The following is a 13,396-nucleotide window of genomic DNA, read 5'->3' as shown; positions in this document are numbered from 1 at the left end:
ACTCTATCTTTGTCCTCCTCTTTCTTTCTCCCTCAGACCCTCTGTGTCTTTACTGTGTCTCCTTCACTTTTTTCAACTCATTACTTGTCCTCATAATTTTCTAATCTGCTTTCATCTTATCCCAGACCCTGAACGATGGGGGTCTTGGTCTCCTTAAAATAAATAATCACAATCCCATTACACTGAGCACTTAGTCATAGAAAAAGCATCAATGTGACATGTCTGAACCATATTTTATCTGTACCCACAATTGGCTAATTACACTGGACCTATACTATGAGGTACACACACAAAAAACAATGTCATAAATGTAGCTGGCTGTGGAGAGACTCACTCTTATTACATTCTCACTTTAAAAGATTTCCTGTAGTAAGACAGTCAGACTGTGAGACCCAAGTTAACGCTGGCAACAGCAAAGCATCAACGATTCTCATGGGAGAAATAATCCCAGAGATCTGCGCTCACTATTTACACTAATTTGGCTTCGAGAGACTCTTGTTTCCAGTGTTATGTAGCTCTATTCAGCAAAAGCTTCTTCCACGTTTTCTCATTGCACTTTTCATTTCTTTTTTTTCTTTACCATGCATGTGTCTTATCACAGTAGTACACACACAAATCCTTGAGGGCAATCTCAGAGTGGCTGGGGAAAAATGAAAATGGCAGAGATGTTTGTCAGGTTTGTAAATGTAATGGGCTTGGAGCGTGTGGCTGAGTAAATAAATATATGGCTGTGTTGGATGTAAATTATCAGATGGCTTTCCTTGTGAAATATCAGATGACTTTGAAACAGAACAGAATATGAGACTAGAACAGCAATTGCATTGAGGTTACAAGAGTTTATCATAAATACAACTTACACAAAACTTACATTCTGACAGCATTTGGAGTCACTAACAAAACTAAGACTTTGGTTCAGTCAGAGGGCTCTCATCAACCTTGTTTGTGGCCACAGCAAGCAGGCAGTATGTCACCTGCTCAGCCACAAAGAGCCACATTTTTTTCTCAGGCATTAAAGGAGCTAAAAGAAGATTTACATTTTCCAGGTGGCTAAAATCATGTTTCCAAATTAATGCTAATGTTGCTTTTTTGAGTTAAAAAGCAAGTGGCCAAAAAAAGGCTCAGGTAGTAGGTTTAGCTGCTTTTGAGCTTAATGCTAATGTCTCACAATAACAATGCTAACATGTTGATGTTAAGCAGGTATAATGTTTATCATGTTCACTATCTTAGTGTAAGATAACTCGCTAACATTTGCTAATTAGTACTCAACAAAAAGTACAGCCGAGGATAATAAGAATGTTATTAGTCTCTCAGGATTTCGTAATGACCTTAAGTGTTGGGTGAATTAAAATTCAGACCCACTGATGGCACTAGATAAAAAGTCAGGGGATCACCAAAGTTATTACAATTCATCCTGAGGGGGGCATTAATGTCTGCATGAAATTCCCTGGCAATGCATCTAACAGCTGGTATGATAATTCACGCAAAAACACAAATATTAACCTCACAGTGGCACTAGAAGAAGAGTCAGGTGATCTCCAGAATCATTAGGATTCATGCTCTGGGCTATCTATGGATATATGTACTACATTTCATGGCAACGTTTCCGTCTGGACCAAAGTTGTGAACCTTCTGACCAACCAACAGACCAACATTTCCATCCCTACAGCCATGCATGTGTGGCTAAACTGATCCCTGTAGGTCTTGCTATGGCTATACGACCGTACACCACATAGGAAGAAGTCCCTGCATTTACTGAAGAGTAGAAGGGTGAATGTGAGTAAAGGTTTGGAGGCTGACCTGCAGGCTGAGTGCAGAACTCCACCGAGATTTCCCTCTTCTCTCTTTGATCCATCGGAAGCTGCCAAGGCACCTGATGCGGCTGCGCCACAACTTTCACCTTGTAAACTGTCATGGGCTTCAGGTTGAAGAACTTGTACTTGTAGCCTCCGGCCTTGACCATGTCATACTCTGCACCATTGAGGAAGATAGTGTGACTGTAGTTGCTGTTGCTTGGCATCCAAGAGAGCTCAGCAGAGACCTGTGTGATGCTGTCCACCCGCAAATAGTAAGGTGCCACCACAACATCCTTTCCCACGAGCAGAGTGCACCGGAGCTCGTCCGACGGGCCGCGATCAGTGATGCTCTGCACAGAGATACGGTAGGTGTTGGTGGCCAGATTGAGCTTTTCAATAAGCGATTTCGTCCTGCCCCCGTAGGGGACACTCATGCGAACCTCTTTATCCACCAAGACATTGTAGCCACTGATGGAGCCCCAGCCTGGTGGGACCACAGGAGGATCCCAGCCAATAATTACACTCTTGGCCAGTTGTTTAATCAGGTTGATGCGGCGGGGATAAGGCACAATGTCTTCACCGACCTCGTCAATGCTGACATCCAGGGTTCCTGTCCCATTGCTGGAAGAGCCCAGGAGGTCCATGCCCAAGCTGCTGGTGCTTAGACAGTCTAGTTTACTGTCAGACAGCAGGCTGCTTATGCTTGTTCCTGTCCCTGTTCCTGTGCCGACCCCCAGTCTCTGAGGCCCCAGGCTACTGTGGTTGAGGTAGCCAGGTTCTTTAGCCACTGTGTCCCTGTGCTGGACAGAGGGTGTCTCCTCATCTTGGACAAAATCCACAAAATTGGATGGGACGAGTCCCCGCTGTCCATCCAGCAGCTCTCCTGAGAAACAAACAAGACATACTTGGTATTGTGGTGATATTAAAGACAAAACAATAAACAGTAATCAAGGCAGGTCAGACCTTCATAAAAGCCATCCTCGTCCATTGTCCCGTAAACGTAGAGGTACTTCCCTGCCACCAAGGGGAGCTCTGCCTCAGGATGCTCATTGGGCCCATCATAAGGATTGTAACTAAAGCAAAAAACATAAATGCACAAATCACCTTCCAAAGTGTTCTGCCACCATAGGTTATTTTATGTCAAACACTGCAAGTCTCTAATATGTATGTCAAGTAAAAACGATTTGCTGAGTGCTGCTTTGAAAAGTATTAAGTTTGTTTCTATTTTTTTTTTTTTTTTTTCAAATATGACAGCGCTGAAGACAGTGTGGGTTTAAAGCTCTGGCTCTGTTTCACATATTTGTGCTATGAGGATTCCAATTATTTTTGAGCTGACAGGTAATTTTCTTTAGAGATAGAAACACTGAATCGTCTTTAAGACCACAGCCTAAAGCTCTGAGAGAGAAAGCAAATAATCTCAGCAAGATTTGCCCAGGACTTGTCTACACTGAGCAGCCATTTCAGTTTATTGTAAAGAGGTATGTCAAGGACTTTTGACCAACTCTCTTAATTATCATCACCCTCTCATTAGGACGTTTATGCTGCATCACCTTTGTTTGAGAGGTCTTGTAGTGTTAGCACTAAGCTCCTGTTTACTTTGAAAATGCACTTAAACCACTAAACCATTTCCAAAGCACTATGAGGACTTGAAAAAATTTAAATACTTATCTGCTCAATCAATTACATGAGGCTTTAAAAACAATAATACATATATACGTACCTGTACCGAGCAATACACAGACGAACCTTCCCTGTGAATCTTGGTTTGGACCTTGTGGTTGATCTGAGCTCTTTGTCCATCTAGAGAAGACAAAAAATGTATAAATAATCCTGCTTTTAACATCGAATGTTCCTTCTTTGTGGTTTCACCTTTCACCTCGTTTTCACAACACAAGAGTGGACAGAGAATGAACATAATAAACTCATTTAAACACACCAAGATGTTCAGAGCCAAGGTGTTAAACTCCTTCAATCCCAACTGATTTTATTTTTCAAAAGAACAGAATAATCATATTTCTCCTGTTTCAATTTTTCACTTCCTGTGCACTAAAAATATTATGATCAGTCCCAAACAGTCTGTCTGCATGAGTGAAACCAGGAAGCCTCCTGCATCCCTGCTGTGTGGATTTTCTCTTGTTCAGCCCAAACACATTACTTAGATTAAAATGAAGCAGCATTTTCCCCCAAAATTGTTGAAAGGGCTGTCTGAACTAAAGGACAACAAAGGTATGAGAGAGGTAACGGATCTAACATTGGTGAGTTGAGCTCACTTCATGATGTTTAGGAGACACTCTTAAGTTTTACCTAACGTAAGATTTCATTTGGATAAACAGGGCAGAATAAAGGATCTAAATTACTGGTTGTTCTTCTCTATTGCAGCACCTGATTGTCATTTAGGATGTTTAGATAGTCTTGCCTTGTAGCTTGTGTAGCTTGAATAAAGTTACTATAAAACAGGAGCCATAACGGATACAAACGGACATGATCAGATACCTCAGAGAGGAAAGCCCGTGCTGGGCTGCTGCCTCGAGTGCGAGTGAGGAATGTTGGCTTGACAGAGAGGAGCTCGGGCTTGTCTCCACTGATCTGGAGTGGTCGAATGAACTCAGATATCAAAGATCTGCTTGTTGGAGCCTCATTGCCTGTGGAACAAACAGAACTTCTCTCATCAGATCCTCACATCAACAATCTAAGTGAACTGATGTCAAAGTTGTGACAAAAACCACCATATTACAAAAGAGTTCATTAAGTCTATGTCCATCTCAGAGACAGAGAGAGACAGACGAAGGAGAGATAAAGAGTATAACACAGTAAAACATTCAAATATTTGATGACCCACATTGATACAAAATGAAACGTGAGCCAAAAGAACAGCACTAATACCCTCTGCATTTCTCAAAAATATCTGATTGCACCCTGTACAGCAGTGGTTCTCAAACTTTTTCACATAAAGGGCAACACAACGGACACAAATCAGACCATGGACCCCAATTTGATAAGGTTTTGTCTTAGGGTCCCCATCTGATAACATTTTTGCTTTTAGATGTTTTATTACAGAAAGTGTTTGAAACCCATGACCAAAATAGTCACACATTGTGTCACTGTGTTTCTTATAGATGGAACTATAGGGAAAATAAATAATTCCCCTTTTTGCTGGGGACCCCTCAGGTTCCCTGGACCCCACTTTGAGAACCACTGCTATACAGTACCCGATATGTGTGTGTGTGTGTGTATAGAGGTAGACTCTTGCATTGATGTAATTTTACAAATATTTGTGTTAAGCAGGTATCATGTGAGTAGATAACTCACTGTACTATACTCTTTAGTTTCCAATCACTTATAAACATACATTATTAATTACAGTTTCATAGCAAGAGTTGAATGATAAATACTACTGTAATTAGTGAAGCATTTGTGAATTCAAGTCAAAAACAAACAGAGAACAGGTTTTGCCAGCTAGAGGCTATTTCTCACTATGATTGATTATTTCATTAGCAGTTTGTGTTTACTGCAGATTAAGTCAGAAGCCCGCTCTCCCAGACTTCCAATTTCAGCTAAAGTTTTTTCACCTCATTGTGAGGGACCTGACTCCTCTTCTAATATGTAGAGCGTTACTGACGGCTTCTCTCGCATGACAGAGCGGTTACATTTATTCAATTGCACAGCACTTCAGTAAGAGTTGGCTGCATCAAGCAAAGTTCATTTGGTGGCCTCTTATTTATTAACTTTCGATGTCAGACACTTGAATATAAGATCCCTACAGCAAGGAGCACCTGGAATATATCAATATTACTATTTTCTTTCATAAAAATATGCTATTAATATACTATTAATATATAACCTATAAGACATATTAGAGTAAAAGAAAAAAAAGCTTTTTCTTCTTAAGTACTGAGCATCAATACGATCCTACACATACCTTTTCCTAAGGGGGCAGCCAGTCCATTAAGGAGCTGGGACAGGGATTTGTTGGGCGACCCGGGAGATTCACATACAGTTAAGGGTTCAGTGCTGAGGATATCAAACTTCCCAGCCTGGAGCCGGAACTTCTCCAGCTCTTTAGACAGGAGGTTGAACTGCTCACTCTGAGTCCGACATTTTTCCTCCAGCTCACGGACTTTGGCCTGACGATGGTGCGGGAGGAAATTCATTGAGAGAGGAGTGAGAGAGAGAGAGAGAGAGAGAGAGAGAGAGAGAGAGAGAGAGAGAGAGAGAGAGAGAGAGAGAGAGAGAGAGAGAGAGAGAGAGAGAGAGAGAGAGAGAGAGAGAGAGAGAGAGAGAGAGAGAGAGAGAGAGAGAGAGAGAGAGAGAGAGAGAGAGAGAGCGATAGACAGAAAGAAAAGAAGAGACAGGCAGGCAGGCAGAGGGGGAACAGGAGAGACAGGGTGGGAAGAAGAGACAAGCAAAAAAAAAAGAAAAATAAGGACACCACAGAATGCAGGACTGAACATTTTGCACACAGTGCTACTGGACACACATATGTACAGTAGGTACCTATATGAATTTATACCTCTACTGTCTACACACAAATAGAACATGGAACTAAATTTTACAGTAGGACTCATAACATTTGGATCAGTCATTACAGAGAAAAACCTCTTGAAATGACTTGAAACTACCACTGACAGTACAGTATACAAATCACATGCACAATTACAGTACAGTTAATGTTAATAATACTGAAATTAAAAAAAAAGCCTCTTGCTTCAAGGCAGTATGCATAACCCACACTGCACAGTCTTAGAGGATAAGTGACAATATTCTGTATTTTTACTTATTGTCAAGTTATACCATGAAAAGACCAAAATCAGTAATACGAACAAGTGGTGTAGCCAATGAGCCACACTGTTTGCACTGGCTACAATGTTCCTACATTATGATGAACATGGGCGCTGTAGTCTATTTCAAGTCAATCCCAAATACCGTACACTGTCCAACTGCTGTAAATATTCACTTGAGCACCATATGTGTATTAATCCACAGCTGAAAATAGTTCCTAGCAAATGCACTCCTTACATCTGAGTTAAAAACTACAGTGGCTGTTTGAGGGAATTACTTTGCCTTTTTTTTTCTTTTTTTTACAAATGAAAATATATATTTGACGATACAGAATATCTGATTTACATCTGTACTGGGAATCAAGGGTCTTCAGGCTGAGAGCCACATACAAGGGAAGGGTAGTGAAGTTGGTCAATATTGTTGGTAATGGTCTTTTTCATGAGATTTATTAACAATAACAAAAATATAAAATAACATCAGCCATACTTTAAGAGCAGAGAACTTCATTGCACAAGCTAACACTGACAGATTGAACATATTTGTTTGGGCAGGAATAATGGAAATTCCAGGTGCTACAGCATGATTTCTCAAGTTGACTGATGCAATGCGTCAGCAATCACTTCTCAGTCCGAAACCGACAACAATCTGAACCAGAGATGCTCCGGAGGACACTGAAGCTACCATGGAATTTTGTTTTTACACCTGCTGCAACAGTACTTTGTCCTGTTCTGTTAAAACACTGTCCATTTCATGCAGACTGGTTGTTGCTGGATATGACATGCTGTTAGCAAACAGACGACAAAGGAATTCCCGCATTTGTGAAACAGAATTAGTAAATTAAGAGGTATTAGTTAGAATAGCATCATACAGTTCTCAGCTGTATGGCAAGTAGACCGTTTTTAAAACATGCTGGATAACACACATGCAAAGCTACAGCAGAAAAGGATCACATTCAATACACTATTTGGCATACTATGTGATCCTTTGATATCAATACAGTCTTATACACTCAAACAGCTAATAACTACTATATGCATCATTATATACATACATGACTAATATTTCATTCTAAAATGCCTGCAATGCACAAGGACGTTTTATTGCAGTTTATTTTGCTAATTAAATATATTTTCTACATTTCTTTATTGTAGTCATATTTTTGTAAACACACACTTTAAAAACATGTCTGGTCCTATAAATTTAAATTTACTTGACTCAGTGAGTTGATGGGCTTTGATTATGTGGAAATGAGATCAGTCAGTGAGGCCCCAGGTATTTATCTTTAATGGAAGTCGATCAATATTCTGAAAGTTTCTGAATCTTTTCATCAATTGTTAAGTGAATGCAGTTGAATTTTTCTTTATGATCATGTCAGAAAGACCTCCAGTTTATGCTGTCAGTCCTCAAAAAGCCCTCCACTTGTGAGTTTGCCTTGATTGGAAATGTGAAACATTGGTGGTAAAGCCCAAGAAGCAGCTCTGAATTGTTCAGAAAACCAAGCAATGACCACACATTAAATCAGTTCATAACTGGTGTATGCTTCATGTTACCTTTTACTCTCTGACTACCACTATTTATTAGGTTTTAAATTAATTCAAAACTGACATCATGATGAACAGTTCTTTTGATACGTGAGGTTAGATCACCAGACATCCTGGGCCAAAGTAAACATGTGGGGACTGTATACCATAGTGACTTTACTGGGAAAGTTGTAGAGGAAATATCAAGTAAATAAATAAAAGCAGTTCTGAAATACCTGCATGCTGTCCAAGTGGTTCTGTATAAGCATAAACACACACCCGTACAGTGAACAGAGATGTAGGAAAGAAATAAAGCACAATTACACATGTGATCACTCATACACATCTTGAAAGCACAAGACTCTTGAAATTATGGGCTGCTTTGACACTCACGCATACATATCCCCCTATTATAAGGCTAATAGAAAAATAAATAATTAAATAAAAGGTAGATAATGACAGTCTGTGTTTGATTTATTCACTTTTCTGAAAAAGGGCTGAATGTGTATTTCACACGTCATTTTAAAAATATTGTGAAAATGTAAAACATATACTCAGCCCGGATTCATAATCTAAAAAATGAGAACTAACAAACAGGAGCACAAAGATTCAGTTAGCGAGGTCCAGAAGAGCAGGAAATGGCTCTAGGTATACACAGGTCTGCCCCAGGGCTGTCTAGTCCCCTACCCTCCAGCAGCAACCACATAAACACACACAGCCCCCCCCCCCCCCCCCCGGAGTCCAGACGCTCACCTCTAACAGATGGACAGCGCCTTCATGTTCCTTTTTAGCCTCAACCTGAGCCTAGGAAACACAGGGTGCAGTGTTTCAGTTCACTTTCATTTATATTGCAGTTTAGTTTCAGTTTAAAACACCAATGAAAGGCCTTGAAAAACAAAATGGAAAAGCTTTTCATTCATTGGTGCTGAGGGTGAAAATGGGTGAAAGGAAAGTCACTCATCTCTGTCCACATAATATGAAGCAGCACTGAAGGATGAAACTTACTGGCAGTTAATTTATCCTTTCCTCATAGTTAACATTCACTCACAGTGCCTTGACTTTAGCAGATATTCATTTCTTTTCATATAAACTGAACAACTAGCTAAACATATTGTGGCTTTTCTTACACCATTTTCAATTTTTCAATTTTATTTATTCTTTTTAAGTTTCTTTAAATGTCAAAACAGTCAATTAATGCATCATGAAACAATTATGTGCATGCAAGAAAGTTAATATAATAAAGGAAGCATGTATATGTCACTTTCTACACTTACCTGTGAATACCAAATGCGTGAGAACATTTGAACTAAGGGTCTCAAACTACAGACCCGGGGATCAAATACAGCCATGGTTCCCGCAAAGATAGAAATCATGTCATTTTCAACTTACTGACATTTAAAGACATAGTTTACATTGTGGGAAATATGTTTATTCACTTTCTGGTCACGAGTTGAAGAGAGCTATTCCTTTAACATTTGGTGAATGTATACAGAGTTCAGAGTTTTTTGAGTTGAGAATTCAAGTGTCCCCCCAAGAAAGAACAACTGTCTTCTGGCCCCCAGTAATTTGAGTTTAAGACCCCTGATTTATGTAAACTGTCCTGACATTGTGATCCCAGGTACTTCATACTCTAAATCATCCAAAATCAGATTTATATTTATAGCTCCAGTGAACTCAGTTGGCAGTTTACTAGGTACACTTCGCTAAAACTAATGCAGTCTATTAGAACGGTCCTGCAATAACTCCTCATGAAGGTTATAATGTCACACAGAGATCCACCTCTGTTATTCAGCCTACTCTCACTGATATAAATGGGGTAGACAAAATAATAGAAACACCTGTCCATTTTTACGCAGTACAATTCAACAGTACCACAAACTCAAACTGCAGCCGCTAAAATGACCATCAACTTAAATCAACACCTCTCTGAAACAAACTGAACAATTATTTCTCTTTATATAATGATTGCCTACTGTAGATTGTCATTTAAAAAAATGAACATGTTGTCAAGGTGTATGTTTCAGTGGTTATATCTAAGAAAAGTGCAAACAAAAATCATTTCCAACAAATTTTAAATTGTGTTCCATCAATAATAAATTCATTAGTGCATTCAAGAGGAATACGGTTTGGGTATTATAGAAGCATTACACTGTACAGAAACATAGCATAATACATCCCATTTTTCTTATGGGAACTAGAAACATCTGTTGAGGAAAACAAGTGTTCCACATGAATATGGGAGCATCTGTGGACTTTACAATTTCATAAATCTACTTTGCAGGCAATTAATTTAGGAGAATGCAGAGTGCAGCCAGTGTCTGAAGGAAGATAAGGCAGTAATGAGCTTCTGTTAATGAGAAGCTGAGAACTCTGCCTGTGAAAGGCTGACTGTGAAGTTAGAGCAACACTGCAGCACCAGCGACACTGGGGTACACACACAGTTTCTAGAGAAGGCATTGGTGACAATTCTTATCACGTTCACACTATCAGCAATCTCAGCCTTTGCTCGGCTTGCTTTGACATTACAGTCAGCTCCAGTGCACAGAGGAGGAAGACCAACCATCAAATGGCCTGGGCCAGCATTTTTGTTTAAGCAAGCCTCTAAAAAGTGTCATATCTACTCTGGGTTCTGAATGTTTGATTTGCTCGTTGGTAACAAACAAGAGTGCTCCTGAAATGTTGAGCACTCAGGGTTTGGAGAGTGACAGACAGCTGAACGATGGGGTTAAGAGGATGCATTGGGAGAGTGATGAAAATGTTGAGAGGAGTGAGTGTTATAGCCCGTACAGAGCACTATTCTTTGCTCCGCTCTCTACAGTATAGTCTTTGAGTTGACTTTCACCTTTGTTGCACTGCATGTATCGCACCAGTGCTCAACAAAAAGCTCTTTGACCCATGACACAGGCACAAGCACCGGCTGGGCAAACAAGAAAGCCCCACCCTCTGGTGCTGTGAGTGTTATGTACCATGAGTTCCCTTACCTTCTGAAGAAGGTCAATCTCCTGCTGCTTTGCATTGAGTACAGCCAAGGCCTGCTCATGCTCCAACTCTAGCTGCTGCCTCCGCTCCGCAGCCTCACGCATATGCTGTCCGCAGGGGGTGCAAGGGTGGAGAGCCGGGGGGGAGGATTGTGGGGGGGAGCATAGAGAGGGCTGCTGTTAGTGGAACTAAAATCCAACGGCACTGAGCCAACACAAAATGCATCTCCAGTCTTCTCCTCCACACTCAGAGACAACACAGGTGTTACATGTGCACACACATCACACATACAGAGGCTGGTTAACAGTGTACTGAGCTTTAAACCCTTAACACCAAGAAAGACATAAACTCTGCCACAGCAAATGCCGTGTGAGAACAGTTTATGTCAAATGATCCGCGGGAGAGATCAGATCAAATTTGCACAAAAGGTGCTTATGGATGAGGACTAGAGATGCTTTGCTGTGTGAACAAAAAAACTAACATCAATCCACAGTCAGGTTTGCTGCCCCCTTTAGGTAACACAATACCTGTTAGAAGTCTGGTTACTGGGACTGTTTGAAAAGCTGTCCTCAGCGACGTTGTCTTTGCATGATCAATACAGGGTTTTACGTTACATGAAAAGGGTGAGCAAACTCCATAGCGTGCTCACTTGTCTGTGGTCATCCATAACAACAAAAGAAGCCATACAATACAAGGGACTGAATGCTAGGCTCTTCATAATACAATATGCCCGTGTCATCCAGTCACATCACTGCTCCCACTATATGTGAATATTTGCAACACTGTCAGGTGAAAGAAGCAAATGACATTTTCATGCCAGTAAAAATTAAGGTCTAAGATAGGTAATGTCATCAAACTTGTAGGTGACATTATCATCATGAAGGGTGACCCAGTCTCTCTATCTCTTCTTCCTCCCCTTCCCCGTCGTCACAAGCCAAACTCTTAGTCCTGCCTCATGCAAAAATTACATTCCACAGTGCTGTGGTCATATAGCCAGGTGACCATACGTATGTCTGGTAAGCAGCCCACGGATAAAGGGAGAGATAAGCACAGCCACTGAGGTGGACAGAAAGCATTCAGAATGGGACTGAATAGGACTGCTCCCTAACAGATGGACATAGCAGTGATACCTTATAAATCTAGCTGGGGGAGAGGGGACAGGGGGAAGGCAGGGAGGGAAAGGTTAAGGAGGGTAGGAGAACATCAAAGGGTGGAATAGGAAAGGAAAGTGGGGCAGACTGCTCCAAGCTTCTACTCTTTCACAGCCGCTGGTCAGAACTCCCAACACGACACTGGAAGGCAACAGACATGTCAGGGACATTAGACAGTATAGTGGAAGAAAACCAAATGGAGGCAGTGTAGCACAGGTAGGAGAAGGGGCACTGGCAAAGGGTTAGGCTCCGTAAAAACACCAGAATTAGGATCCCAGGATAGACGGACTACTAGAACTAGAAAATGCACCCAGGATTGACAGATAGCGTCTGCCCTTAGAGCCAGCATCCTCACCTTGAGCACCTGCTCTAGGTTCTCCAGTTTGCCTTGGAGCTGGTTCCTCTCCCACAGGGCTAAATCTCTCTCCTGCGTCACAGCACCAAGGGCCTCTTTGAGCTGGGCATACTCAGACTTCACCTGTGCAGACAGGACAAGCAAGGAGCAAAGTGACTGAGTTTGAGAGTGTAGCTGTACTACAGTTTATTTTCTTTGGGTCAAACCAGGCTTTTAAAGTTTTAATCTGTTACATTTTTATATTTGGTTTTCACACTACCACAAACTGATTTTTTTTTTTTTTTTTTTAAAAAGGCATTTTAGGAATCCTAGCAGGTTCATGTCTTTCTTTGCAGATATGAGAGAGGTCATTGTCTAGCTCATCTATGAAAGAGGCTGCCCTTTCACATTTCCTGGCCTGACCATTTTGTCCTGCTACGCAAAGGTTTAATGAGGCAAAACTCTCCAAAGCCACCACCCTCTTTGTTCAGTGTGGCTGCGGTCAGATATAGTGTTCACTCACTTGACACAGATGAGAATGCAGACATAGAGAATGGATAAATGGATGGATATAATGCACATTTACTGCTGCATTTTTTGCGTTGGAACTACTTTAGTGCAGGTGCCCAGACTGGGTTTTTGTTGCACAGAGAAAGAAGGTCTCTTGTGCAGTTTTCTTGTAAATAAAGTTTTGTTTACATTGGATGTTCTTCATCAAAGCACACTGTGTGTATCCTTAAGACCTAACAACATTCTGAATGTATTTCCTATAAAACATTTACAAGGCAGATTTTTTTGTATTGCATTGTAACATGCAGCTTGCTTCTTCCCTGCATTTCG

At 40.9% G+C, this 13,396-nt stretch overlaps 1 protein-coding gene across 37 annotated transcripts in view; it reads right to left on the bottom strand.

Moving 5' to 3' along the window:
- Window positions 1-13,396, bottom strand: part of rimbp2b (RIMS binding protein 2b) — an 86,848-nt gene that overhangs the window by 18,827 nt on the left and 54,625 nt on the right. For 24 of the 37 annotated variants that reach the window (XR_008827816.1, XM_056375955.1, XM_056375957.1 and 21 more), the window contains 9 exons: window positions 12,578-12,700; window positions 11,074-11,178; window positions 8,846-8,896; window positions 8,329-8,349; window positions 5,713-5,917; window positions 4,287-4,435; window positions 3,514-3,593; window positions 2,757-2,866; window positions 1,798-2,676 (listed from right to left, as the gene is read on the bottom strand). Coding sequence is in view for 36 of the 37 variants with exons in the window: in XM_056375955.1 (XP_056231930.1) it covers window positions 1,798-2,676; window positions 2,757-2,866; window positions 3,514-3,593; window positions 4,287-4,435; window positions 5,713-5,917; window positions 8,329-8,349; window positions 8,846-8,896; window positions 11,074-11,178; window positions 12,578-12,700 (1,723 nt within the window). In the remaining variant the exon portion in view is untranslated. Of the gene's footprint in view, window positions 1-1,797; window positions 2,677-2,756; window positions 2,867-3,513; window positions 3,594-4,286; window positions 4,436-5,712; window positions 5,918-8,328; window positions 8,350-8,845; window positions 8,897-11,073; window positions 11,179-12,201; window positions 12,308-12,577; window positions 12,701-13,396 lie in introns of those variants that run through there. The other 13 variants (XM_056375927.1, XM_056375930.1, XM_056375959.1 and 10 more) reach the window with 6 other exon arrangements.

The sequence above is a fragment of the Seriola aureovittata genome, chromosome 5, assembly GCF_021018895.1.
Source record: "Seriola aureovittata isolate HTS-2021-v1 ecotype China chromosome 5, ASM2101889v1, whole genome shotgun sequence".
In the NCBI taxonomy this organism is placed as follows: domain Eukaryota; kingdom Metazoa; phylum Chordata; class Actinopteri; order Carangiformes; family Carangidae; genus Seriola; species Seriola aureovittata.
The sequence above is the reverse complement of the archived record's forward strand: the minus strand, read 5'-3'. Positions and strand labels throughout refer to the sequence as shown.